Raw genomic sequence first — 27,140 nt, 5'->3', positions numbered from 1 at the left:
TCGTTTATTAGCCTCAAAGCATACACAAAAAGAGCGTTATGCCCAGCGCCATCGCGATGTTAAGTTCGCGCCAGGTGCTTGGGTGCTTTTTTCGTCACCATGTCATCGGGTTGGCCTCTCCCAGAAGCTTCTCTCTCGCTACCCAGGGCCTTATGAAGTCCTATGTCAAGTTACCGATGTAAATTACGAGATTTCACCGCTACGGTTTGATGCATCCTTAAGTCTGACACCTGTTGACATCGCGCACGTTTCGTGACTCAAGCCATGCTTCGCTCGCAATTCTTCGCCTACCATGAGCCGAGACTGCGCTTCACCACCTGGGGGTCCTGTTACGCAGGGTTGAGAGAAGAGAGAGCAAGAAGAAGATCACGATACGCTGGCTGCTGCGTGTTGTTGGTGGTCAGCCATCTTAACCCTTTGAGGGTCAATGACGGAAATATACGGCACCGCGAATAAGTCCGAAAATGGTCGATGCTGTATATTTACAGCGCCGTCTGTACGCTTAACCCCCGAATGCAGAGATCTAACTTGGTTCGGGCTTGGACTTGACTTGACGAAGTCGCCTTTCGCGTTTCATAGACGCTCAAGCTGCAAGTCAAGACTGTGCTTCAATGCAAAAGCAGGTTGCTCATCTGTGTTCGAGGTTAACAATAAATTTATTAGCGTAAGGCACATTGTACAGCAAAAAAGTATGTATCTTTCCAAATTTCTACCAGGGCATAAGTGCTGAAGTAAAGTTTGCGTAAATTTATTCCGTCTGACTACGTCTGCCGCTGCGATGAGCAGTGTTGCTTGCGGAAAGCGCGCATTCCCGGCGGGTTTAAGTGGTTTTCAAGTTCCGGTGTTTTGGCGCGCTTTTTGAGTTGCAGGTTTCGCCATTTTTTCAAGTCACTGCTACACTTTTAGGCGACAGTGTATTTGAGCGCAAATCAATTTTATGGTCACATTTATTTTGGTTTTAGCTTACCTTTAACTTGGAGGTCTTGTTGTGTGTTTTTATAACTGGCCGTAGAGAAGCGAACAAAATGGTTGGTTCGTATGGTGGTCTTTGAACGGCTTTGTTCTCGATTGCCACAAGGCATTCATGCGCCGTCTGGGCCGGCAACCGGATACAAGAGGCCAAGACGAGGCATACGGTCAGTTTCTGAGGGAGCTCGCGCGTCCCTTTTCACCTATGGGCATTCTAGAAAGAAGGCGACGGCTCTTGTTCTGCTCGGGCTACTTGACCCTTTGAAGAAGCCAACCTATTCAAACGCACTAGGCCAGAGTCACAAACAAGAAAAAAACTGCAACATGTGCTGCGAACGAAGAGTACCGAGTGCCGTAGAGTCCCCTGTCCGGACCCATATGGGTGACCACACCCGATAAAAAACAAAATAAATAAATAAAATGACACGTGCAAACGATTTGTCTACTTCGCATGGAGGATTTGTCGAGAACAACGAGAGGGAGAGCGTGGCACAGTCACAGACATCGCAAATTGGCAGCGCATGTCGTCGGCTCGGAAAGTGTCAGCCACGCGCCGCATTTGGTACGAAATTGCTGTTCTGTCAACAGGCTTTCACGCTGAAATGACGCACTCACGTATGCTCTCCTCCCAAGAGAATGCACCGCAACGCAAGACGGCACCCCGTTTTACAGAAGACGAAAAGAGCCTGCTGACAACACTCCTGAACGACTACAAGCATATTGTGGAATGCAAGAAAACTGATGTCGCGTCGTTGACCAAGAAGAATCAGACATGAAAAGAAATAGCAAAACATTATAATGCCAACCACGGGATTACAAGGCGCGATCACCTGCAACTGAAAACATGCTGGACCAACCTGAAGCAAAAGCGGAAAGAGGAAGCTGCGAAAGAAAAGGGAAAGCGCCACAATACTGGTAAGCGCACATGTTCTGCATGTCTGGTTTATTTTGGGCTACTTTTTATAATGTTAATGCCCATGTTTCGTACTCAGTGGATGAGTGCGCAACAATTCGGAATGCCGAGCGTAAATATGGTCGTGAGCGCTAATAACTGGTGATGGCACGTGTAGTCACAGGAGATGAGAAAATACACTCGCAATCAATCTTTCCGCGACTGCGGGAAGCGCACCAGCATCGGGCGCAGGTGCTTCGCAATGAGCAGAGTCAGCTTTCCAACTGAGCGGCACACTGTTGACTGAGGAATGCGGACTGGACCTCCAGTGACTGTTTGAAACGTGCCAGCGCCGTAAAACATCACAAGCCATCAGCAACTGCAGCATGGGAGGCACACAGGTCCTCTGTTGTCCCCGCTTACCCGGATAAGAACCATATACATAGCGAGAAGTCGCACGGCATTCTTCGTGAATCTGTCGCGACCGAGGAATTGTTCGTCGTCATACAGCTCCATCGGATTCCCTAAGTCACGTAGGGCGGGTCGCGGAATTTTCGGCAAGGGCTGCGCCTCTGAAAATGCTGTATCCATGGCGTGGCAAGCAAACTCGAAAGCAGCTAACCTCCGCACGACGTCCGTTCGGGAGGCTGCCATGTTGGAATAACACACGAAGTCAGTTTCAAGCGAGCCCGGGAGCAGACTTGAAACTTGAGCGGACTTCGAAGCAGCCAAGTCATTCGCAAGTTGTCCGCAAGATCAAGCACGATTTACGACGCGTGGCGAAGCTGTCTTGAGACTGCCAGAAGTCAAGTTCGAGCCAAGTTAGATCTCTGCATTCGGGGGTAAAAAGCGCACCAATTTCCTAACTTTTTCTTTTCTGTCATGTGCTGCCACTATGTGGTGATACAGGGAATTTTTTTCGCGCGCCTTCCTCTCTCGGTTTTCGTTGCATGGTTTGTTTTAGCGCTAGTTTGCTCCCGCGCGTCTATGTACCACCGCTCACGCATTGGCGTGCGCGCAGGTAGGCGGCCGTTTGAATTTTGTTTTGCAGGCGGTTTCGGCTTTTTACGCTTGCGAAACTGATGGCTATCTCATTCCTAATCGCTCAAAGGGCGACCGCTTGTTTCTCGCTCGTTTAGTGCTCACAGGGGTGCACATTGGAAGGATGCCGCTGTGCATGCGTTTCCGTTTTTCTTTTTTTTTAAGACTCGCAAAAACTAACTGCCCTAGCTGGTTGGCGATAAGATGAAGATTAGCGGAAGTCTGCCACACGCATTGCTTTTTATGCGAAGCATATTACGAGGGCTCAACCCAGCTCCTCAGGCGCGGCGGTGACCATGAAATCACGTGACACCGTGACGTCACGACAGAGGAGAACCGGCGCTCCAACTCCCGCCGTCGCTCGCGGCGTCGCGCCCCGCATCGGACGCGGTGCGCGTCGAGCAACGCAGCGTTCGGCGCGACAACGAAATGTGCGCCTGAGCAAGCGCCGCACGCCTGAGCCGACGCCGACGACACCGGCTTTTCTGCGACACGAGCTCCTTAACGCTGTCGCGTTAAAATAAAGGCTAGTATGCTTCGCATCCTGGGCTTAACCTTAGCTAAGCCACAGCCATTTTTTTTTCATGGGTACACAACCAAACATTTTTCTTGAGTGCGCGTACCTACGCAGTTCGATTACGCTATGGATGTACATATTAGTGTAAAGCAGGAACATTTGAGGCTTGCGAAATATTCTCGTGTGCAGATTTTCAAAGCCTTGAACTGTGTGCATAAAATGCATCAAATTTTAAATTCTGATAAGTTTATTTCCTTTTTTGTTGTTGTTATTCATGAAAGAAGTGTGCATATATACCAATGCAAGATATTTTTTTCTCACTTTACGGTCACACTACAAAAATTACGGTAATTTTTTTTTTTTTCGAAATAAGTTTCTAAGAAGAATCGGAATCTGCAATAAAAAAAATCAACCCTGGGCGGTCGCTTATGGCGAAAAAAATCGACCCTCCAAGGGTTAACTACTGCGACTCATCTTGTATATATATTGTAAATACAGTCTTTCTATACACCCAAGATCCCCGTAACAATATTGTTTGATCACTTCATGGAACCCCAGTGGGCAGTTAGACGCCGTAGAAGTGACTGAATGAACAAAACTCACTTGAATGTAAATTCCAGGTAAACAGATTGAGGGTGCCATTAATCACAAGTGTGCGTTAGGACCGGATGGAAGAAGATGCAGTTGAAAATCTGCAGCCCTATTTGGAACACAAAGGTGTTATGCGACGTTAACCCTTTCATTGTCAGTGACATACCCGTACATTTTCACGTTTCTGTTCTGCCATGTCACTGACATCAGATAGGAATGTAGAACCATACCAAGAAAGCATTTGCCATTATCCGTGTAATTTTTCCCTTTCTGCATAACCAAAAATAAACTGTTGCGTTTGTTCTATATTATCCAAGAAGAATACCTAACAGGGGTGCGTCACCTCCAACAAAACCTTTTACTTTCCCAAAAATGTCCCGCTGACAGTTCAGGATGATGTTAATTAAATAGCCGAGGTAACTGCAGGTTTTTTGTAGCTGGATATCTCAACAATGGTGCTAGCCTTAGGATTTTAGGATAGTTTGGTATTGGAGCAATTTTTGGAGCAGGAAAATATCATTCTGGAGTAGTTTCGGAGCATACATATCGGTATTTTTGGAACACTTGAAGTAGTACAGCAGTAATTTGTAGCCACTTGGCGTAGCTTGCTATTGCTGTGCAATAAGTAAGAACTGCTAAACAGTGAAGCAATACACAAAGTCGACAGAGACCAATTAAGCTTCCCTTAGCACTGACGATATGTTGCAAACATTTTTATTTAGGTAAGCAAGGAACTTAATTTTGCAAACAAGTAAACCAAACTTTGTAGGCTAATGAGAACAAAGATATGCGGCTGGGCGCAAGACAGACATAAAATTACAAATGAGCTAGAACAATTTGTGCCGTCAGGTACAAGACAAAAAGTGATGGCAACTGTCTTCTGCGCATTCCAAATGACGTATGCGCTTTGACATGCTTTACGGCACGAGACAAAATGTGTATTACATCCAATAACAATGCTAGAAGCTCGACAAGAGTTTATGCGTCTGTGAACAATGCCAAGATGTGATGCCTCCATACGGCGGGTCGCAAAGATGGTGATGGCATTGGAGAACAATGTTCATACCATTCCGTACACTCGCTTTCTTCGCGAGACGGTTTGTCGGCTTCCTGTGTGCCATGTGGCCTCTGCAAACAGAAACGAGTTGATTCACCGTAAAACCTTAATTTTTGTCGCCGATACACGACCAACCATTCCAAGGACTATCAATTAGGCCTAATGGCCAACACAGTATGCCATTATGAAAACTGGCTATTGGCTGATGTGACCGGCAAGCTTTCCCCACAAGCCGTCGCGAAAAGCTTGAAGTTGAAGTTGAAGTTTATTTGCATCATCACAATGCGGGAATGCTCGGGCAAAAAGTGAAAATCAATTCACTTGAGAAGCGCCCGAGCCCCCAATATACAAGGCTTACAAAAAGGGCGACAATTAACAAGGCATTTTAACAGCTTGCCATTGCAGGTTAACCTCTAGTGTTATACAATGTAATGTAATACGAACAGCTTGACAGTAATTATACATACATAAAAATACTAACAGCAGTGGAAAAAGAGTACTGACATCATGGAATGAACTCTCGTATGTTACGTATGCTGCACATTTCTACATAAATATCCTGGAAAATTAGTTTGTTCAACAGAACTGCAAGTGCATGACTTAACATTTGCTGCCCAAGCTCAGTACGACAAAATGGCACGTGCCAATATTCTTTACTACGGAATGGATATACAATGGTGTTCGTTTTCAACGATGATATGCTAAGAAATGCATGCTCGCTGTTATATACAGATTTTTTGTATCTTATGCATAGAAAATACTCGTAAAGTTTGGGCACGGGAACAATTTTAAACTGACGAAACAGTTCAGCAGTGTGTGCACTGTAATCAGCACTAGCGATATGACGTAATGCCTTCTTTTGTAGCACATGCAGTTTGCTAGTGTTAGACGATGTGGTATTTCCCCAAACCAGGAAACAATAGTTAAGATGGGATAAGAAGAGTGTGTTATAAATTAACAATTTTACGGATACAGGAAGGTATGAGCGAAATTTAGCTAGAACACCAACGCACCTATTTAGGCGAGGCATAACTGAGCTAATGTGAGGATCCCAGCTCATGTTTTTATGGAAAATTATTCCTAGCGTTTTTACAGTATCAACTATTTCAATGTTGCAGTTGTTGAACTTTATCACTGGTTTTACAATAAGCAAATTTTGACGCGCATGAAACAACACAGCTTTTGTTTTTTTGGAATTTATTAACAGGCAATTTGCAGCGCTCCATCTACTAAGCTTTTCCATAGTTTCGTTAATAACCAAGGTCAGGTGCTGCACGTCACGGCTTTTAAATAGGAGGCTTGTGTCATCTGCATATAAAATATAACTTGGGTCGTTGCTAATAGTTGTTATATCATTAATATATAGCAGAAACAATAATGGGCCCAGGATACTACCCTGAGGGACTCTTGTGGTGATATTCTGGTAAGTAGACACGTAGTTTCCTATCGCCACGCCCTGGCATCGATATTGTAGGTAAGATTTTAGGAGGAGCGCTGCTATTCCACGAATACCGTATAATTCCAGTTTTTCCAAAAGTATTTCATGGTTGATCCGATCGAACGCCTTCGAGTAGTCTATAAATACACCGATGCACAATTCTTTGTTTTCAATGGACTCAAGAATTAATTCTTTTTGCTTTAGAAGAGCTGTTTCTGTGGACCTGTTTGGTAGAAAGCCATACTGAGATGAAGTAATCAAGTTAAATTTCACGCAAAACTTCATTAGTCGTTTATAAATTATCTTCTCCAAGCCCTTGGAAAAAATGGGCAGAATCGAAATTGGCCTATAGTTAGCCATGTCATTTCTGTCACCACTTTTAAAAAGCATACTAACTTTAGCTACTTGCATCAGTTTTGGAAAACAACCTGAATATATTGATAAGTTATATACATAAGCCAATACTGGGGCTATTATTTCAACCACGTGTTTAACTGAAGCTATCTCTATACCATCAATATCATGTGCTTTGCTGTTTTTAAATGAGTTAAATATGGCACATATTTCGGCCTCATTAGTTGGTTCGAGATACATGCTAAAAGGGTTGCTATTTATGGCATGTTTAGACCTACTTGGCCTTTGCGGAGCAGACACAGCATCTTTGAGAAACGTATTAAATTGTTCAGCAAGCTCAAAGCCCTCAATACGACGGCCATGATAGTTTAGCTCCGTGACTGTTGCCGAGACTTGTGTGCGATTTAGCAGACTGTTGAGCTTATTCCACATCTGCGCACTATCTCTACATTGCTCTTTACTAAACTGATCGTGCAGAAAAGAGCGCTTTTCGTTTTTTAGAAAGGTGTTAAGCTTATTACGATATTTTTTATAAATATCGAGATCCTCTGGTGATCTGGTCTTAAGAAACTTTTGGAACAATCTTGCCTTCTTTTTTATTCTGCGCAGGCACTCGCGGTTGATCCACGGTTTCCGGTTTTTGTTACATTTTGGCAATACTTTTTCCTTGAAATGTTCGAAATAAATACGTTTGAAGGCAGAAATGAAAGCCTCGTATGCGGCGTCGGTTTCCCTTTCAAGTTTCCAAGTTTCCCTTTCAAGGCATGCGTAGAAGGCGTTTAAAGTTGTGGGAACAATATTTTGTACCGTCTTTACATCGTTCATTTGCGCATATGTAAGTTTATCTTCAGCCCTGATAAACAAATAAATCGGCAAGTGGTCGCTGATATCACAATTCAGGACACCAGTTGTCAAACTTTCGGAATGTATATTTGTAATAAAGAGGTCGATGAGTGTCTCTGTGTAGGATGTAACACGCGTTGCCGTATCTGTTAAGATAGCGTGACCAGATGACTCTACTGCTGAAAAGAGTGTTTCTTTTTTGCAGGAAGATTTTAAGATATCAATGTTTAGGTCTCCGCCAAGAATTAGTTTCGCGTTTTTCGAATTAACATAATTTAGAAGTTTTTCAAGGTATCCAATGAAATGTTGGATTTGTGCCTTCGGTGGCCGATGCATGACAGTGAAAATATATTCGCGCGATAGTAATGTCAAACATTCTATGTCCTCGGATATAATGGAAAACTCGGCATCTATTTCACATTCTAGCTCACGTTTCACGAGAATTTCTAAACCGCCACCTTGCTTATGTTGCCTATCAAGAAAGAAGCTTTGATAACCTTCGCGGTGGAAAATTTCAGTATTTGCAGAACACCATGTCTCTGTAAACATAATCACATCGAAATTGAAAACAAATTCATCTAAGAAAACTGACGGTTCTTCCTCGTTGTTTCTCAGGGACCGCACATTCAGGTGGAAGCAGGTAAAATGGCTTTTAGAATAGTGAAATGCATTATTAACATATTCTGGGGACACAGCCATTGCAAAAGCATTGAATAACAGAAAATAAATATGTGCAGTCGACGCAAACTAGTTCATCCTTTCTAGATCACGCTCACTGCGAATGTGCACAATCGGTGACGTTTCATCTTTCCTGGCCAAAATCTTGCCGCTGCTTGACCAAACTGTTGCTTGTTGCTAATATGTTCATATGAGTGGCTAACCAGCAATCGGTTCTGTGATCATGCATACAAGTTTTTGACAACCGTCAAAGCTGGCTACTACCGAAATAATGCATGGAAGTTCACACATTGACAGAAATTTCCAAACTGCATGTGCAAACGTGTGAATCTGTGTGCATTAACATGCGAAAACTCTCTGCCGGAAAACCGGAAAACTCTCTGCGGAAAACCTAACCGGAAAACTCTCTGCGGTTACCGGTGCTATGGCACGTTGTCGCACATTTCTACCTACGAGAGCAAAACTTCAAATATACTATGGTCTCTTCTTATCGTATATAAATTACTCTTACCTTGTCTGGGCTACAACATCTAAATCTAACATGCAAAAGCTAGTAATACTTCAAAAGAAAATCGTTCGGTATATAGATAACGTTAATCGGCTTTCACCAACAGATAATATATTTCTCAAATACCGACTAAACCGCGTTGATAAATTATACGAACACAGATTACTAGAAACGATTTACTTCTCATCCGAATATGTTAAGAATTATTTTGCATCCCTTGCTCAGCTAGAACTCTGCACTCACACGAAACATACTACACGAAACCCCGAGGTGTGGAAGGTACCATGGTTCCGAAACAATTACAGCCTACAGTCCTTAACACATAATATACCGACTGTACTAAACAAATATAAGCACACAGCTACGCTAAATAAAAATGGTTTGCGTGACTACTTTCTTTCTTTATAGTGGCACTTTAGTACATTTGCATTCAAGTGTAAAATGTCATCTTCATGCATACGTACGAAATTGTAATGCTTGTTGTGTATAAAGATTTCAGTGTATATATCATGTGAGTGCTACTGCCATGTAAGGGACCCTGGGCCTCCGTCAAGCTGCTGCGACAGCTTTTTGCCCAGGTGTCCCTCCAGTTCCTTTTGTTTCTGGTAAATAAAATTGATTGATTGATTGATTGATTGATTGAATATGAGCATGCGATATGACCTGCATGCCTTCCGGTGGCTAATCGGTCCTATATCTTCACACATAGGTGCTGATTTCGTCGCCGTTCCCTTTGGTGACCCGAATGACCCTTGTACAAAGACAGGCGTGCCTCTTATCAGATTGTGGTTTCGCCATGTAAAAACTCTAGAATTACATTTGCAGCCAGGTATTTCACCAAACACAAAAAATAGACTACTACAAATCGAGTCATGAACTGAATTATTTAAATGTTCACAAACTGATTTGTATAGTCCAGTACAGTCAACATCTGACTTTTCCCAACCTTTAGGAACTGGGAAAACGTCCGAAAAAAATGAATGCCTGTCTTTTATTGCCCCTCAAATGGCTCAAATCGCCATAGACACACCCAAAATAGCTCTGAAGGCATGTCAGTACACTTATTAGGTGTGCTGGGGCTCTTATTACAACAGGAGTTGGCAGGTGCACATGAGTATAAAGAAGGAATACACACTGTGGTCAGTGACAATTGCATCTGTCCGCTGTTTCTATGCTTCACTGCAATACTTCACGTATGCTTCACCGCGTAGCACTGCTGTACTGAGGCGAAGCTGACTTTCGGGAACCAGCATTTTGCAATGCATCGTGCTTTCCGAGCTTCGAAACCATTGGCAAGGATTACTAAGGCAGAGTTGGTGGCATTGCTAACAGCGGCGAATTGTTTTATTGAAAAAGACAGCACCGAACAGAAAGAAGCTTGGTAGCAAACATCAAAGTAGCAGGGCTGGCGTTACCGCGGTGGTGGCTACGCCTAGTATGTACTAGAACAAGGCTGAGTGGGACGAGCGACAGGACTGGCGCATACTTTGCAGGGAAGCACGCGATGGCGAAAAACGCTGCAGTGGTGCTGCGATCGAAGTAGATTGGGCCGCATCAAGGTCGTGCCGTTGGAAGCTGCTGGCGATACTTCTTTGAAGGGTCATTCGTACTATTTCGCACGCTGCTATATGCGTTCAGACCACTCAAACTGTGTTTACAATTGCATATGATGTGTATTTATACCTTACGAATAGATGCCGTTTTTTATCATCTTTATTTCATTTTATCTAATGGCGCTCGGCAATTGTGCGTGCAGCGCAGTCACTTTCATTCTACTATGTTAATGTACGGTTTCCTTTGGAGAACAGATATTTTTTCTTGTTTTTCAAGCAGCATGCATCGCTCGTGTGTATTTTTGCGCACATAGTGTTTTATCATGTCTTGCAAAACGCAGACGAAAAACATATATACTTGCTGCTTGCCACTTCAAACAAATAAAACATACCTGCCCCATCCTACGCGCCCTGTACTCAGATTTACAGAAATATCCTTATAGAAAAAGATAAAATGAAACTGCAGTGCAGCATTCCTTTCATGTTAGTCTTCTTCACATAACAGAATGCGGAGTAATTGGCATGGGCTCTTTTATTGCAGTCGGACCTCAGGCAACGAAAAGTTTTAGGTAGCCATTATATATGCTAATCTTTGGCCCATAAGTTATGCAAAATTTTTTGTGCAGTCCATGCTTAATAACAACAACAAAAAATAATGGCACAGTTGTCCAATTAGTGGCTACATAGTAGATATGGGATTACGTTGCTAAACTCAAGCTCACGGGTTCAAACCAGGACACGGAATTCGATGGGAACGAAATGGAAAAACACTTGTATACTTCTCTTTAGGTGCACGTTAAAGAACCCCAAGTGATGAGAGCTGAACAGGGTGTCAATCATATCGCCAGAAGTAAAATGCCAGAATTTTTTAATGACAGAAATAAAAAAGGATGTAGTTGTATCCTTCGGCTTTTTTCAGTGGTTAGCCGAAATAAATTATTCTCAAGTGCATAAATTATTCTCAAGTGCGATTTCTGAGAAAAACATGTTACACTTATCTTATATTTCATACTTGGCAGTTGGTTAAAACACATCAGCGGGCTTGTTGGTACTTTCAACTATAGATTTTATTTTCGCATGGATCAATAAATATATACCGTACAAGTGGAAACAAACCTGACAGCAAAAAGGAACATTCAGTAGCACACGACAATGAACCATACACATGTGCAAGGTGTCTCTGTGTATCTGTTTCTTTCTACGTCCTCATTCAGTCACGCTTACACACTTTATAATAGGTTAAATGTAATGCCGTTCCCAAATGTATGTCCGCTCAACTAAGCATAAATTGCTGCTTTCAGTTATCCAGTGCACAATCATAAGGTCAATAATGAAGCAATTAAAGTAACAGCATGCCTCCCATAAATGTAGAGATATTTGAAGATCGGCTGTGTTCGCTGAAGGTAAGTGTGGTACCACATTGGGCACCCAGTTTTAATAGGTTGCAGACGTGATAAGACTGACAAAAAAGGCTTTCCTTGTCAGAATAAAATTTGCAGATTTACCTGCAGCCCCCAAAATGGGGCGTTTACATTGAATGATGGCTTGTTCAGCAGATTTCTCCTAGCACCTGTGCAAGTCAGTTCTCTCAGGAACTGGTGTGCCTGCACAACAGCCATTGATAAGCAATCAAGAGCAAGAGAGAACAGCCTTTTTTAGAACCAGACCCATTTGATGGAAATTCGTCCGGCGTAAATACCTGGCTTCATTTTTATGGGTGTGCTTGCTCCTGCAAGAACTAATCGCTGCAACTGACGAGGATCGCATACAGATTATGCGGGTAGTTCTGTGTGGCAACACGTGGAAATGGTACAATCTTCGGTGAAGTTACAGTTAAATTAATCATGGAATGAGTGGAAAGAGAGTTCCTCTCGAGCATTCAAACAGAGTCCTGTGGAACCGTGCAACACAGGGGAAACTGTTTTTTCATCCACTTTCATTTCCATTAATTTATCATTTCTTGAATTCAATTAGTAGGTACATGTAATTTCCCCTGTGTTGTTCTCGGTGTCTGTTTGTTGGCTTCTTATGCTACGATTAATAAATATCGAGCCCCTCGGTATTAAAGGCACATTAAAGGCAAATACTAAGTCAACATGGACTGTTTAAATACCTTTTCAGAAATCTTGCTATGCTTTTTCTGTGCCAAGAAAAGGCTTCGTTTACGAGAAAATTGTATCTGAAGTGCCCGAATACTTTTTTCGAAATTCAAATCTCCCGCCACCCAACTGGGGGGAATGGTGACGTTGCATACACCATCACTCCCCTTTACTGCCGCCGGTGAGTAAAATGCCACCCGACAGTTCGAGATTTGTACACTTACACTCTACTGTGTTCCTATACGAAAGCAGTTCAGCGCAGATTAGATGCTTTTCTCGATATTGCACAACTTGAGCACACCCTGACAACATATCCTTTTCAGTATCAACCACCATGGCGCGTTCGTTTTTCGCGCACACAGTACGGCCGACAGAGAATTCGGCATACATTGCCAACGGACATTAAATCACTATGACACACTAAATATTGACATCACAACATTAGCGAATGTTAGCGAAGAAAGACATAAGAAGTTTATTCACGCAATATATATTATATAGTTCTTTTTGTGTGTGCGTGTGTGTCTAGCCATTGCATTTGTTTGTTTGTTTATTGACAAAACAACGCTCAAGAGCGGTTTGTCTTGGTGCCAAGGCAAAAGGCGGCATTAAAAAGCCACCTGACTAGGCCTTTGACACCAGACAGCACGCGCAGCACACAACATGAGCGCAACAAGCTTCAAAACACACTGCATAATATCAAACACATACAAATAAAAATGCATGTATAGAGTATCCAACACGATAAAGCAAGATAAGGAAGAATGACAGAATTAGTAGCCAACACATTCATCATCAACAAGACACAGAATTATTAAGGCCAATGGATTACAATTGGATTTGAAGAGAACAAAAAAAAATGTACAACAAAATTACAACTGTTGGAGGAAATACATTTTGGTTAGTTTTCTGAAAGCAAGCAAGGAGGGAGCACTCTCCATTGTATCTAAAAACGATGGGTAACAATTCAGTAGGTTCGGAATTTGCCATTTTAATAATTGCACACCGTATCTAGTTCTCGTTTTAATCTTTACAAAGTTTTTATTTCTGAAATAATATGGTGTCTCCGTATTTGTATATGTACGAAAAAACAGCTCACGATTTGCTTTTAATTCGAGAAATATAAATTCCAACAAACGCTGTTTATATAACATTTCTATATGAAGTATCCGGTTCTCGGCAAAGTATGGGGATGTATGATCACGACTGGACAGGTTTTGAATGAATCGTATACTTTTCTTCTGCATTATGTATAGTCGTTCCAAATTATACTTTGATGTAACCCCCCAAACTAGTAGACAATATTGTATACGGGAATGTATGTATATGAGTATACATACTCATATGAGTATACTCATTCTCATATGAGTATTGTATACTGTATGTATATTATGAGTACTTAGCCTTTCTACATGTATTTCATTCTTACTTCCTACATGTCCTTAGAGAGGCGCGTTTGATTGTAATGTAATCTTGGATTCATTGTATGTCTGGTACAGTGCTTTTTATGAATGATTAGTAATGCTAAATGTGTTTCGTCTCCATTGCTGATGGGTGGCTGGAGCCGTCAAGTTGCAGTGTAACAGCTTTTTCTTCGCCCATCTTTTTCGCTTTGTAAAGTTGCAAAATAAAGTTGCTTTGATTGGTTGATTGATTGCATTTTTCCAACACTGGAATTGCACAAAAATTCCAGGTTTTACCAGATTTCAGGTTATTCCTGGAAATGGGCGCCTAATGGAGCCAGGGTATCTACCAAGTTGACATTTCCAAATTCGCCGCGATTTCCAGGTTTTTCCCGAGTGCCTTTGCGAAAATGTCAAGACGGGCTGAAACCATATCACCCAATGCTGTCACTTTATAGTAAGCATATGAAAAAAAAATTTTAAGAAACGACTTAGTCCAATGTGAATACTAAGAAGTAGTGTTCTTATGTTATTCAGAAAGAGAATATAAGGGAGGGGTTAGTAAAATACACAGCAAATAAAATGTTTTCGAAAAAAATTGCAAATCGAGTCGGACATTCTCAAATACGAATTAAAAGGAGGCGCATACAGAAGCAAATACGAGGGTCGTTCAAGTTAATCCGGAACTTTTTTAAAAACAAATAAAAGAACACATTTCAAAGTGTGGAAAGTGGATTTATTTTTCTACAGAACCTTCAGGTACAGTTATACACTTATCCCAGCGTTTAACAAATGCCTGAAGTGCTTCAGCATAGAAAGATTTATTATTACGATGCAACCATTGTAGGACACCATTCTTCACTTCATCATCAGTGTTCAAATGTTTTCCTCCAAGTAATTCCTTCAGGGGCCCAAACAGGTGGAAATCACTTGGTGCTAAGTCAGGGCTATAGGGGGTGTGTGGTAATATCTGCCAGCCAAGTTCCTGGATTGTCTGGCATATGCTTTGAGCGGTATGTGGTCATGCATTGTCTTGCAAAAAGACCACACCATTTGTGATCAAACCCGTAAACTCTTGTGCACATCACGCAGAACATGGCAGTAGTACTCCCTGTTGATAGTGACACCATGTGGTAAAAAATTAACGTGAATGATTCCCTGTTTATCCCAGAATACACTTCCCATCACTTTAGCAGCAGACGCAGCTGGTCGAAATTTCTTGGAAGGTGGCGTTTCTATATGCTTCTACTGCTTTGATGCTCTTTTCGATTCTGGGGTGAAATTGTGAACCCATCTTCGTCACATGTCACGATGCGATTCAGAAAATCCTGGTCTTCGCTTTCATAGTGTTCCTTAAGTTCTCTACAGAATTCAACTCTTCTAAAAGCAGACAGCTGCTTTGGGACCCAGCGTGCATTCATTTTTTGGAACAAATGGTCATGAATTATTGTGTTCGCTGTTCCTAACGACAGATTACACACGCTTAAAATTTCACGACAGGTTATGCGATGATCGTCCACGATCAGCTGCTCCATGCACTGAATGTTCTCAAGAATGACTCTTGTGGGCTGTGATCCACCACGATTGCGATCGTCAGTAATAGAGATACGGCCATCTTTAAAATGCTTACACCATTCAAATGTCTTACTGCGACCGAGTGCGACATCACCGCACTGAACCTGAAGTTTTCTGTAAATTTCAGCAGGTTTTACACCCTCGTTTATAAAAACTTGATCACAACACGCTGTTCCACGTAGACGTTCACACTGTTGTCCGCCATCTTGAATAACAGCCTATCCAGAAGTGCAGGAAATTAGCACCATCTACCAGTAACAGGACGCAGGTGCTCGTTTCTGCTGCATACAAAACCTCCAGTCTAGGCGTCCATTTCAACTGGGAAAGAAAAAAGTCCCAGATTGAGTTGAACGACCGTTGTATCTTCAAATATGACCTATTTCTATCAACTGATAGCAAGCTCAGTGGTATAAGGCCCGAACTTTGTCACAATTGAGATTCTCTCTCAACAGCTCGTAAGTCAACTTCAACTGTCCTGACATACTCTCAGACCGTGCACGACGCTTCACTGTTGTGTTTCACTGCTGTAAAGAGTTTATTTTGGTTCGGATGAGGGACACCTGCATCTCTGCATCAGCCAACACTTTGTTTTTTGAGCTCAAGCTCTTTCAAAACGGCGGCTGCACGCCTCCTTTCTCATTCATTCCTCAATGTGTAGCTCCTTTCCGTTCTTGTCTTCCTTCCGCCACTCATTTGCCCCACGGATCATTTCAAGCATGTTCTTGGTCAGTTGCGCAATCCACATCTGATTTTTCGAACTCCCTAGGGGCCGCGAAAACGTCCGAAAAATTGGCCAGTAGGAAAAAATAAATGCATGTCATTTACTGCCTTTAAGGGCTCAAACTGCCACAGGCACATTCAAAAACTCTCTGAAGGCCTGTCGGTACATGTATTAGGCATGTCGGTGCTTGTACTGTGACAGGAAATACTGGGTGCAGGCGTGTATAATTAAGGAATACATACTGTGCCCCGTGGCAATAGCCCCCTTCTCACGCTTGTTATGCTTCACTGCAATACTTTTTGTATGCTTCACCAAGTAACATTTCTGTACAGAGACAAAGCTGACTTTCGGGAACCGGAATTGTGCAACGCACCATGGTTTCCAAACTTCTAAGCCAATCACGAGGATCACAAGGTCTGTACCATTGGTGACAGCAGCGAATTTTTTCAATAAAAAAATGCTGCACCCAATGGCAAGAAGCTTCATAGCAAACGTTGAAGCAGCTAGGCCTAGCGTTGCCGCAGTGGTGGGTACGGCTGCCAGCGTATCTGCGTGCGAGAGTGCCGGTTCGAGGCAGCGAGATAATCAAAATTGCAGCAGTGGTGGCTTTGATTAATGCCTTTTCGGACCTGCAGTCGTGACAAAACATCCGGAAAATTGGACGGCGAAGAGTTCTTGCGTCCGAAACTTAAGACGTTCTGATACGCTGAATCTATGGGGTACAAGGTGGTGCCGCAAAGCCGCCCAAATTATCGAGAATCCAGAAAGTCGGTTAAACACTGGCAACTTCTCCAGCCAACGACAGGGTGTCAAAGACGATTCATTACGATTCCTGTCTGTTACTTGAGCCAGCATTCAACTTTCGACCCTTTCGATAAAATTACAGCTAATTTTCTTTGATAGAGACACAAATTCCCCGAGTTTTTCCCAAAGCTTTTCCATACTCAAAATCCCTGAGAATTCCCGATTTTCCCAGTTGGTAGACACCCCGAAAGCAACAAAAGAACAGTGCACGCCCCAGATACAAACCTTGGCCAGAAGGTTGTGCAGTTCATGTGGGTGGAGCTTCTGCACCTCACCCAACTGGACTGCGGCCGCTCGTCGTGTCACAGGTGAGGAGCCCGTGTCCAGGAGGAGAAACAGACGGTCGAGCCTGCATGGGGTCAGCAATGGTCAGCAATTGGTCAGCTATTTGGTCAGCAATGGCTACCCCAGCCAGTTTATAAAGACTCAAGAAAAGCATGCAGCTGAACCCCCTGTAAGACCGATGAGAACAAGAAAACGGGCATCATCTCCCCCCATGCACGAGGCGTGAGCGAGTCAATGTCAAGAATTTTCAAAGATTATGATGTACAAATCTGCCACGTCCCTTCAAGCAAGCTGAAACAACAACTCGTCCTAGTCAAAGACCGCCTCGAAAAAGAAAAATTTCTGGGCGTCATCTACAAAATTCCTTGCCAGGACTGCCAGGTGTGTTAACAAAGGCGAGACACGGAACTTTAAAAGAAGGCTACAGCAGCACCGCAGTGATGTAGCCAAAAGACACACGGTTTCCAGCGCCCTCGCAGAGCATCACGAAAAGACTGGACACCGTATTAACTGGCACTCGGCTTCCATCATCATAAGAGAGAAAAAAAATTGTTGTCCCGATTACTCCTTGAATCATTCTGCATAGAATCTACTACTAACACGATAAACCGGACACGGGGAATCCTCCCCGAGTTGCACGCAAACGCATCACATCTTCCGACGCATATATAATAAAGACCATCATGCATTCAGGCACCCATATTGGGCGCCGAAACGTCAATCTGTGGTTTTGAATTTTTTCAGTTGGCAAGTGTACATTTATTCACCCATTGTTGAAAATGGCGAGTTTACAAAGTTACAAAGCTGTTTGAAGCCAGAAGGACGAAATTTAGGCAAATCCATGTACTTCTCATGATTCCCATGCTGGTACAAATTGCTCCCATTGCAGCTCCCGTAGACACTGGTGCCAAAGTTTCCTCTAGTAATTATTGTATTATTGAATGAAACTCTATGGACACATGGACTGGTGCAAGCACAGAAATTGCAGGTATAGTAAAAAAGCAACCGAATTTGCCATCAAAGTTCCGTATGTATCATCTAAAATAAAGCAGCATGCCAAAGCGAGCCCTGATAGAAAGAGACACACACACACCACACTAACCGTCCTTATTGTTGCGCGCTGTTTTATTTCAGCATGCAGTATGCAGCAGAGGCACTTAACATGCCCAAACAGCACTAACACTTCTAAAGGCACTGGGCGTTTCCAAAGGCAGAAGGCAAGATATCTTGCACAGCTAGTAGCAACGACAATATGGCTCGCTAAAATGTTGACTTGTGACAAAAAAAAAAAAAACACTAAAGAAATGGCATGATGCAGGAGGAACATAGCTTCATAAAGCTTGTTACTGGGCTACTTGGTTCATAATGCCTAGGGAAAAAATACAGAGTGAGAACAGACACCGACCAGAGGGTAGCTAAACATACGAGCTCAAACACAAAACCGACAGGTAGTTATAACGAAAGCCAAGTTTGCTCAAACAAGTTTTAGTGTTTCTGTTCGGCATATGTTTTAGCCTCCATTGGCATCAAAATTTGCAGCTAAAGCACTTCCACAACCTTCGCTGCTATAAACACAGATGCAACATTTCCTATCCAGAACAGCCGGTCCACACAAAGACAGTTTCAAAACATACACAAAAGCACATGTCAAACCAGCAGCCGTGCATTTAGATTATAAGCCTTTTGTTTCTGGCCAGCTGTCATGAGCATTTATCTTTTATGTATTTTTTTCTCAAAGTGAAGCTAAGAAGAAAGTAGAGACTGCACACAAAAAAACATCTGCCACTCAACACTTGGTTTAAGACCATCTCATTTGAGAACGAACCGGAAAGAATTGCAAGGATATGGAACAAGGCTAGCTTTGTTTGTACACTGTTTGTACTAAAGGGAAAAACAAATATTTCAAGTGAAGATCAATCACAGCGCGTACATAGACAGAGGGACCGAAAATATTACGAAGACAAGTGCTGACTTCCAATTGATTTTTATTTTGAGTAACAAAGCATATATACAAAGACACCAAGACAAAAGCGCCGCCTCCAAAGCACGAAGCCAGCACGAGTACGCATACAAAATTCAAAGGAACCATGACCACCTCCTTAAGATTAAGGAGCACGCATATGCGACCTCATAAAAGCAAGTTCTTAATCTGTTAATGCAATTGACTGCTTACTAACCGAGTCACCTTCAGTGATCACTGCTACTTCAATGATAAGCCTAGTGTTTTCATTAGGATGCCTAGCTAAGTAGTAAGCCGTCATTTGCATTAACAGATAAAGAACTTGTTTTCTGAGGTCGCACATGCGCACTCGTTTGTCTTGGTGGCTTGGTATATATGCTTGTTACTCAAAATAAAAATCAGTTGGAAGTCAGTGCTTGTCTTTGTCATTTTTTGAGTTCCTCTGTTTATGTATGTGCTGTAAGTGATGTTTACAATGGAATACCAACTAGCCCGTACCCAAACCCTGTTTCAAGTGAAGGCAACTTCAAAAACAGCTTTTGGCATCTTTGCTAGATAAGTAAGAAGTATATAAGTGATTAGCTTTTTTTTTATTGTTTATCAATGTCAAAATAATAAGATACTTGCTCAAGCACAAAAAAAACACTGTTCTCAACTGAACTCAAAAGTCTCAATATACTCGATTCTGAGAAAAGAGACAACGAAAAAAAAAAAAAAGATTCTATGCTCATTTTATGGAGTACTGCGACAATATATTTACCCCCAAAGGCAATGCAAGCCTAAAAGCTGAGCAATAAAAACAGTACTGCACAAAAAGACTGGAAACAAAAACAAATGACGAGCATGTTTCCAATTTTATTGTCTTTTATATATTTTTCCAACTTTTCAGCGCTAGCTTTTACTTGAAATGTCAGCACTGTTAACATTAGTCTATGAGAAATGCCCTTATGTGACATTTCTTTATTTCAGTACCATTCATAAAATTGGGCAGAAAACATCTCAAGATGACCGTCGATGATAATGCTTTTAGCATTGAATCAACACAGCGACACAACGTATTGCCGCCTTTGAAACGAGTTTTGTACGAGGCGAGTAAAACAGCAGGATTCATCTTTCGCACTTCACCCACCTCTTTGGCTAAGCAGCTATGGTGTTGCACTGCTAAGCACAAGGTCGCAGGATAAAATCCCGGCCACATTTCGATGGGAGGAAAATGCAACAACACCCATGTCCCGTGCATTGGCGGCATGTTAAAGGTCACCTGGTAGTCAAAATTATTTAAAGTCCTCACTATGGCGTGCCTCATAATCAAATTGTGGTTTTGGCATGTAAAACCCCCAAACTCAATTTAATTCTTTCGTGCTTCTCTAAGAAGCACATGGACTCAAATATATTTATTTATTTATTCCAAATACCCTCAAATGCAAATGCATTGTAGAGAGGAATGGCTACTAAAGAAAGGTAAGTTATACTAAGTTATACAGAAGAAATGGTAATGCAGAAACCATTAAGGCAGAATTCAAGAAATAATGATAAAACAAAAACCATGTAACAAAAAATTAGTTGCTATGTGGCATAGTTAGCTACAATTCAAAAATGCAAATAAAGATTGGACAAAGTATGATCTATGATGGAAACAAGATTAGCAGAGAGGTGGTTCCAGTGACGTGAGGTGTTCGGTATGAAAGAATGCAGAAATGTGTTTGTGCAAGAGGGTGTACACCCAACTTTACTAATGTGGTCGACCCGCAATGGAAGGCACGTAGGTGCAGGGATGAGCTCAGCATGTAGATGATGATGGTAGACTGTGAAATAAGCATAAGCGAAAGGCTTTTCTTCGTAGCAATAAACTGGCTTTCATTGCTGTTATGCCCAATCTACGAAAATATCTGGCTAGTATGAAGCGAAAGGCATTGTTCCGAACCAGTTCAAGTTCATTATTAGGGTTACCACAGCCAGGATCCCGAACAGCAATGGCATATTCTAATTTGGGGCGCTGTTAGATATGGCGCCGTTTCCTGAGGCTACTTCGAGTTCCCCAAACCACATCGAATCGCAGCACAGCTAATTGAGGAATGCAGAAGCAGGAAAGCACATTCCAGAGGAGCACCAGACAAGTGCAAACGAGTTTGCGGCACCCAGGTCGTGCGCCGCCGGGATTAGAAGGGGCCTCGGACAATGGAGCTCAATCGTCCCCCTTCGCCTTTGAAGAAGGCATTTGCCACCACTGCGGAGCCGTACCACCGGGAGCAGGTGGGCACTCGTGCAATGGAACATGAGCGGCCCCCCTCCTTCTCCTCCTTGAAAGAAGCGCATTGCAACTCTGCGAGGCAAGACCGCAGGGGGATCAAGAGAGGAGGACCAGGCGCCGACTCTTCGCCGGGTATGACACCATCGCACGGGCGCCTACCATTGGCTGAAAGTGGCGTCATCTGAGCGGACTCTCCCATTGGTCGAACATGACGTGACTTCCAGTGCTCGAAGGGTTTATAAGAAGCCTTCCAGAGAGACCAGGAAATTCCCCGATTCCCTGATTCACCTCTCTCGAACTTCTTGCCGCGGGCCGCAGCGTCCGAGTTGCTGCCGGCCCGTAATGACAGTACGACTGGTACTTGTCTCTCACCTCCTTGTATATAATGTAGAATAAATCCTCCCAAGTTTAGTTTTCATCCCGAAGTCCGTCCTTCAACCCCTACAGCGCACAAGGGTTTTACAAAGAAGCAATTTTAGATCTGTTGGAGACTTACTGAAATTTCAATGTAAGTACCCCACCATTCGATTTGTGCCATTAATTATTACAGTGTTCCATGTTAGATCAGAAATTATATTGATTCCGAGATACCAATAGCATGAAACTTGTTGAAATGTAGTACTTTTAAGGTTATCAGGGTGTCTACCAAGTTGACATTTCCAAATTCCGAGTTTTTCAGGTTTTCCCCGAGTGCTTTTGAAAAATTTCCTAAGTGATGCAGAACTGTGTTTTATGTCAAGTCGCGCTGAAACCATATCGCCCTATGCTGTCACTCTCTAGTAAGCATATGAAAAAAATTTTTAAGAAAACCGACTTAATCCAATTTGAATACTAAGGAGTAGTGTTTATGTTATTCAAAAAAAGAATATAAGGGAGGGGTTATTAAAATGTACAGCAAATAAAATGTCTTCGAAAAAATTTTCAAATCGAGTTGGACATTCTCTAGTACAAATAAAAAGGAGATGCATACAGAAGCAAATATTTTCGAATATGAGCCATTTCTATCAACTGATAGCATGCTCAGTGTCATGCAACTGTCCTGACATACTCTCAGCTCATGCAAGACGCCTCAGTGTTGTGTTTCACTGCTTTAAAGAGTTTACTTTGGTTTGGATGAGGGACACCTGCATCTCAGCATCCGCCAACAATTTGTTTTTTGAGCGCAGGCTCCTTCAAAGAAGCGGTCGCATACTTAATTCCCCGTTCATTCCTCAGTGCGTCAATCCCTTCTGTTCTCGTCCTCCTTTCGCCGCGCGTTCGCCCCACGGACCATTTGAAGAATACTCTTGGTCAATTTACAGCCAACGTCCTTTTTCGGACCCCCTACGGGCCGCGAAAACTTCCTAAAAATCAGGCAGTCCGAAAAAATAAATTCATGTCTTTTACTGCCCTTAAGGGCTAAAATCGACACATGTACGTCTGAAAAAAGCTCTGAATGCCTGTCAGTGCACTTATTAGGCATATCGGTGCTCCTACTGTGACAGGTGAGGGCGGATGCACACGTGTACAATTAAGGAATACATACAGTGTCCCGCGACAATTGCCCCTTCCTAAGCTTGTTACGCTTCACCGCGTTACATGACTGTAATGAGGCGAAGCAGACTTTCGGGAAAGAGCATTATGCAATGCGCCGTGCTTTCCGAGCTTCAAAGACAAAATTATTGCTGTCAGCGGAGAAATGAAGAAACACGGCACCGAACGACAAGAAGCTTAACAGCGAACGTCGAAGCAGCTAGGCCTAGCGTTGCCGCAGTGGTGGCTACGGCTGCCAGCGGATCTGCGTGCGAGAGCACCGGTTCAAGGCGGCGAGCTAATTAAAATAGCAGCGGTGGTGGTTTTCATTAATGCCGTCTCGGACCTGCGATCAAGCAAAACGTTTAGAAAATTGGACGGAACAGTTCTTGCGTCTGAAATTTCAGACGTTATGACACATTGACTCTTTGGGGTACGTGGTGGTGCCGCGAAGACGTCCGAGTTATCGGGAATCCGGAAAGTCGGTCGTTGACTGTACACTGGCTACTCCTCCAGCCAACGACGACTCGTTACGAGTCCTGTTTGTTTCTCGAGCCAGCATTAACGCGACTTTTGACCCTCGCAAACAATTACAGCTAATTTTCCCTGATAGAAGCACAAATTCCCTTAGATTTCCCTGAGTTTTTCCAGACTACTCAAAATCCCTGAGAATTCCCGGTTTTCCCGGTTGGTAGACACCCTGGGTTATAAACTGGGCAGCGTTTGTTTGCGTGAAAAACATGCATGAATTTGCATTTATTAATGTTTGCTTCCACAAGCCACTTTTCACACCAATCCATTATACACTCTAAGTCTGACTCTATGTTCATCGTGCTCACTGCGAATTTCTTGTCATACACAACACAATAATCGACGTAAAGGTGAAAATTAGAAGATATATGACTTGGTAAATCATTATAGTAAATTTAAAAAAGCATTGGGCCTAAAACCCTGACACCCGCCGTGGTTGCTCAGTGCCTATGGTGTTGGGCTGCCGAGCACGAGGTTGCGGGATCGTATTCTGGCCACGGCGGCCGCATTTCGATGGGGGCAAAATGCAATAACACCCGTGTGCTTAGATTTAGGTGCACGTTAAAGAACCCCAGGTGGTCTAAATTTCTGCAGTCCTCCACTATGGCGTGCCTCATAATCTGAAAGTGGTTTTGGCACGTAAAACCCCTTAAAAAAAAACTGAACCCTGAGGGACGGCAGATGGAACATATGTTGGTGAAGAATTGTGACCATTAGCCGTGACATACTGAAATCGATTGGTAATAAAATATTCTAGCCATGTTAATAGTTTATGATCAAGGTTTAATGCTCAAAGTTTGACCATAACAAGTGCGTGGCATACTTTATCGAACACTTAGACGAGGTCTAAATATATGCAGTCAACTAGGGAACTTCTGTCCAGTACAAAAAGTAGTAGTTGCATGTCGCATGACTAGGATCGGCAGAAGCCATGTTGAGCACCCTGTAGGGGTTGGAGTACGGACTTCGGGATGGAAACCACAAACTTGGGAGGATTTATTCTACATTATTTACAAAGAGGTGAGCGACAAGTAACAGTTGTACAGTCATTACGGGCCGGCAGCAACTCGGACGCTGCGGCCCGCGGCAAGAAGTTCGAGAGAGGTGAATCAGGGAATCGGGGAATGTCCCAGCATCTCTCTGGAAGGCTTCTTATAAACCCTTCGAGCACTGTAAGTCACGTCATTTTTGACCAATAGGAGAGTCCACTCCGATGACGCCACTTTCAGCCAATGGTAGGCGCCCGTGTCGCGGTGTCACACCTGGCGGCTCTCTGCGGTCTTGCCTCGCAGACTGGCAATGCACTTCTTCTAACGAGGAGAAGGAGGGGGGCGCTCATGCTCCATGGTACAAGGGCCCACCTGCTCCCGGTGACTCGGCTCCGAAGCGGTGGCAAATGCCTTCTTCAAAGGCGAAGGGGGACGATTGAGCTCCATTGTCCCAGGGCCCCTTCTAATCCCGGCGGCACACGACCTGGGGGCCGCAAACTTGTTTGCACGTGTCTCCTCTGGAATGCGCTTTCCTGCTTCTGCATTCCTCAATTAGCTGTGCTGCAATCCGATGTGGTCTGGGCAACTCGAAGTAATCGCAGGAAACAGCTCCATATCTAACAGCTCGTCCTCGCCCCGGTTGTTCTGAATGGCCGGTGAACTCAATTCGCTGGCCATGAGGAACGCTGAAAGAAGCTGCAGGGTACTGGGGTCGAGCCTCGTTTGACAACCCTCGGGATCCTGGGCCCTGGAGAACATACGTCAAACAAACCAAACAACACAGCGCTGCACCACGCGTAAGCGCAGGCTCTTCACCCCTGACTCGCCAGGCTATTACTGAGTCAAAATCAACCCTGATCTTTTAGTTCCCCAATTTTGACAAAGCAGTTCCAACCACCCTTCCAAACAGCTATCCATTTCTCCTCGATTGCCGACAAGACCAGAGTACTATTGTTGTTGCAAAACAAAAGGGTCGTTGACGATACAAACAACAAATGAAAACAGCCGAACATAACTTAAGTGGCCCAACTACACGAACAGCATGTTTCCGATCTATCGCAGTGGCGTACTTATCGCACGTATTGGTGCCACTGAACAATCTGGTCAACCTCACAAGTACGTAATCACAAGCGCACTAGCCTTGTGGTCACTAAACAAAACGCGTACTTGCGTTGTAGGCAAACTTTTCATTTACGCTTACTCACGTTTCTTCCTTTAGTCCCTCTAGGACACGTGACTTAAACGAACAATTAAACTCGCGGGACTTACACACTCCGCAGAACCCTTAAAATGATGCGTCTTCTACTAACTCTTTCCACGCACGCTCACTAAAGAAGTCAGAATACGGCTGCCCTCCACACACACTAGCAACCCAGTCAAAGTCTGCTTCCTTCTTTCCACACAGGACACGCGCTAATGGAACTAAAAACGCTTCTCCGTGCAAATCACGCACTTACTGAAAATCTACGCGCTTAACCTTAGAAAATTCAGAAAACGCTTAAAAAGAAAGAAGGTTAAATAACACACGCGCGCATTACGATAGGCCTCTCAACGATAACCTTGACCTTCAGGTTACTCACACACAAAAAAAAAGCCTATCTACTTATTAATGAGCATCTCGCGAGACTACATGTTTACACAAATGCATCTTTCAAATCTTGAGCTTCTCGAACGAAAACATAAACAAAGCTCAAACCTTACATATTGAAAGAAATCCTAGTCTCAAATCGCGAAAACATTCCGATGCTCAAAATAACAAACAAAACACTTCATTTCTACGGAAGCTCTCTTGGCCTCCCTTTCCAAACGCTTACGTCTGACTCATACTTTGAGTCGAACCCGCGGTGGGCGAAGTTTACAAGCTACTCTGGCTATGGAGGAACAACAAAAGGGCTGACTCACTATCAGCTCCTTCAAGACGTTACGGTCTCCTGCAAATTTGCGTCCTCCCGCCCCGCTTTCAACACAAACTCGATTGACCGCGTCGCTATTCCCCACCTGGTCTCGTCCTGCCACCTTGCGTTTCTTCGAACTACACGCTGAGCTGTGAAAAGAACTACGGAACGACGAGGAGTTTAACTGCCTCGTGCCCTTTGTCCGCGTCCATGCAGAACATTCTTCGCGGTCCCCCTTTGACCGGTGGCTTGAACGTTTTCGATGCGTCGACATCGTCCGAGACGACCGCATCTTTTTCCTCGCGCCCTGCCCATTTGGGTTACGCGCCATCTTTGGCGGCGCTACATTAATTACCGTCTTTCGGTCTTTACCGCGCTTCTTTTTACGGCGCTTTCTCTTTGCACTCGCTTTCATGTCGCCTTCTCGTGCCTCGTGCTGGCCGGTACACATTTCGTCGGCCCGGATCGGTCTCTTACCCGCACAGTCTGAGTGATTCTTACTTAAACCAACACTCTCTCTGCCTCGACTGGCGGACAGCCCAACCGACTCTGGAACAATGCAGCAGGCTTTACTCGAGTTAGACAACTCGCACTCTTGCGAACTGCCCTCTACTACATTGCCCAGCTCACGCTGTGCATCGGCACACAGCCCGTCGGTATCGATCGCTGTCTCA

The 27,140-nt window shown here is 43.5% G+C and overlaps 1 protein-coding gene across 7 annotated transcripts in view; it reads right to left on the bottom strand.

The window, feature by feature from the left end:
• Positions 1-27,140, bottom strand: part of Hel89B (histone acetyltransferase 1) — a 506,945-nt gene that overhangs the window by 426,183 nt on the left and 53,622 nt on the right. For all 7 annotated transcript variants that reach the window (XM_070523038.1, XM_070523033.1, XM_070523034.1 and 4 more), the window contains one exon: positions 17,269-17,392. In XM_070523038.1, the coding sequence (XP_070379139.1) occupies positions 17,269-17,392 (124 nt within the window). The remainder of the gene's footprint in view (positions 1-17,268; positions 17,393-27,140) is intronic.

The sequence above is a fragment of the Dermacentor albipictus genome, chromosome 8 (assembly GCF_038994185.2).
Source record: "Dermacentor albipictus isolate Rhodes 1998 colony chromosome 8, USDA_Dalb.pri_finalv2, whole genome shotgun sequence".
Classification (NCBI taxonomy): Eukaryota; Metazoa; Arthropoda; class Arachnida; order Ixodida; family Ixodidae; genus Dermacentor; species Dermacentor albipictus.
This window is presented reverse-complemented; position numbering and strand designations above follow the sequence as displayed.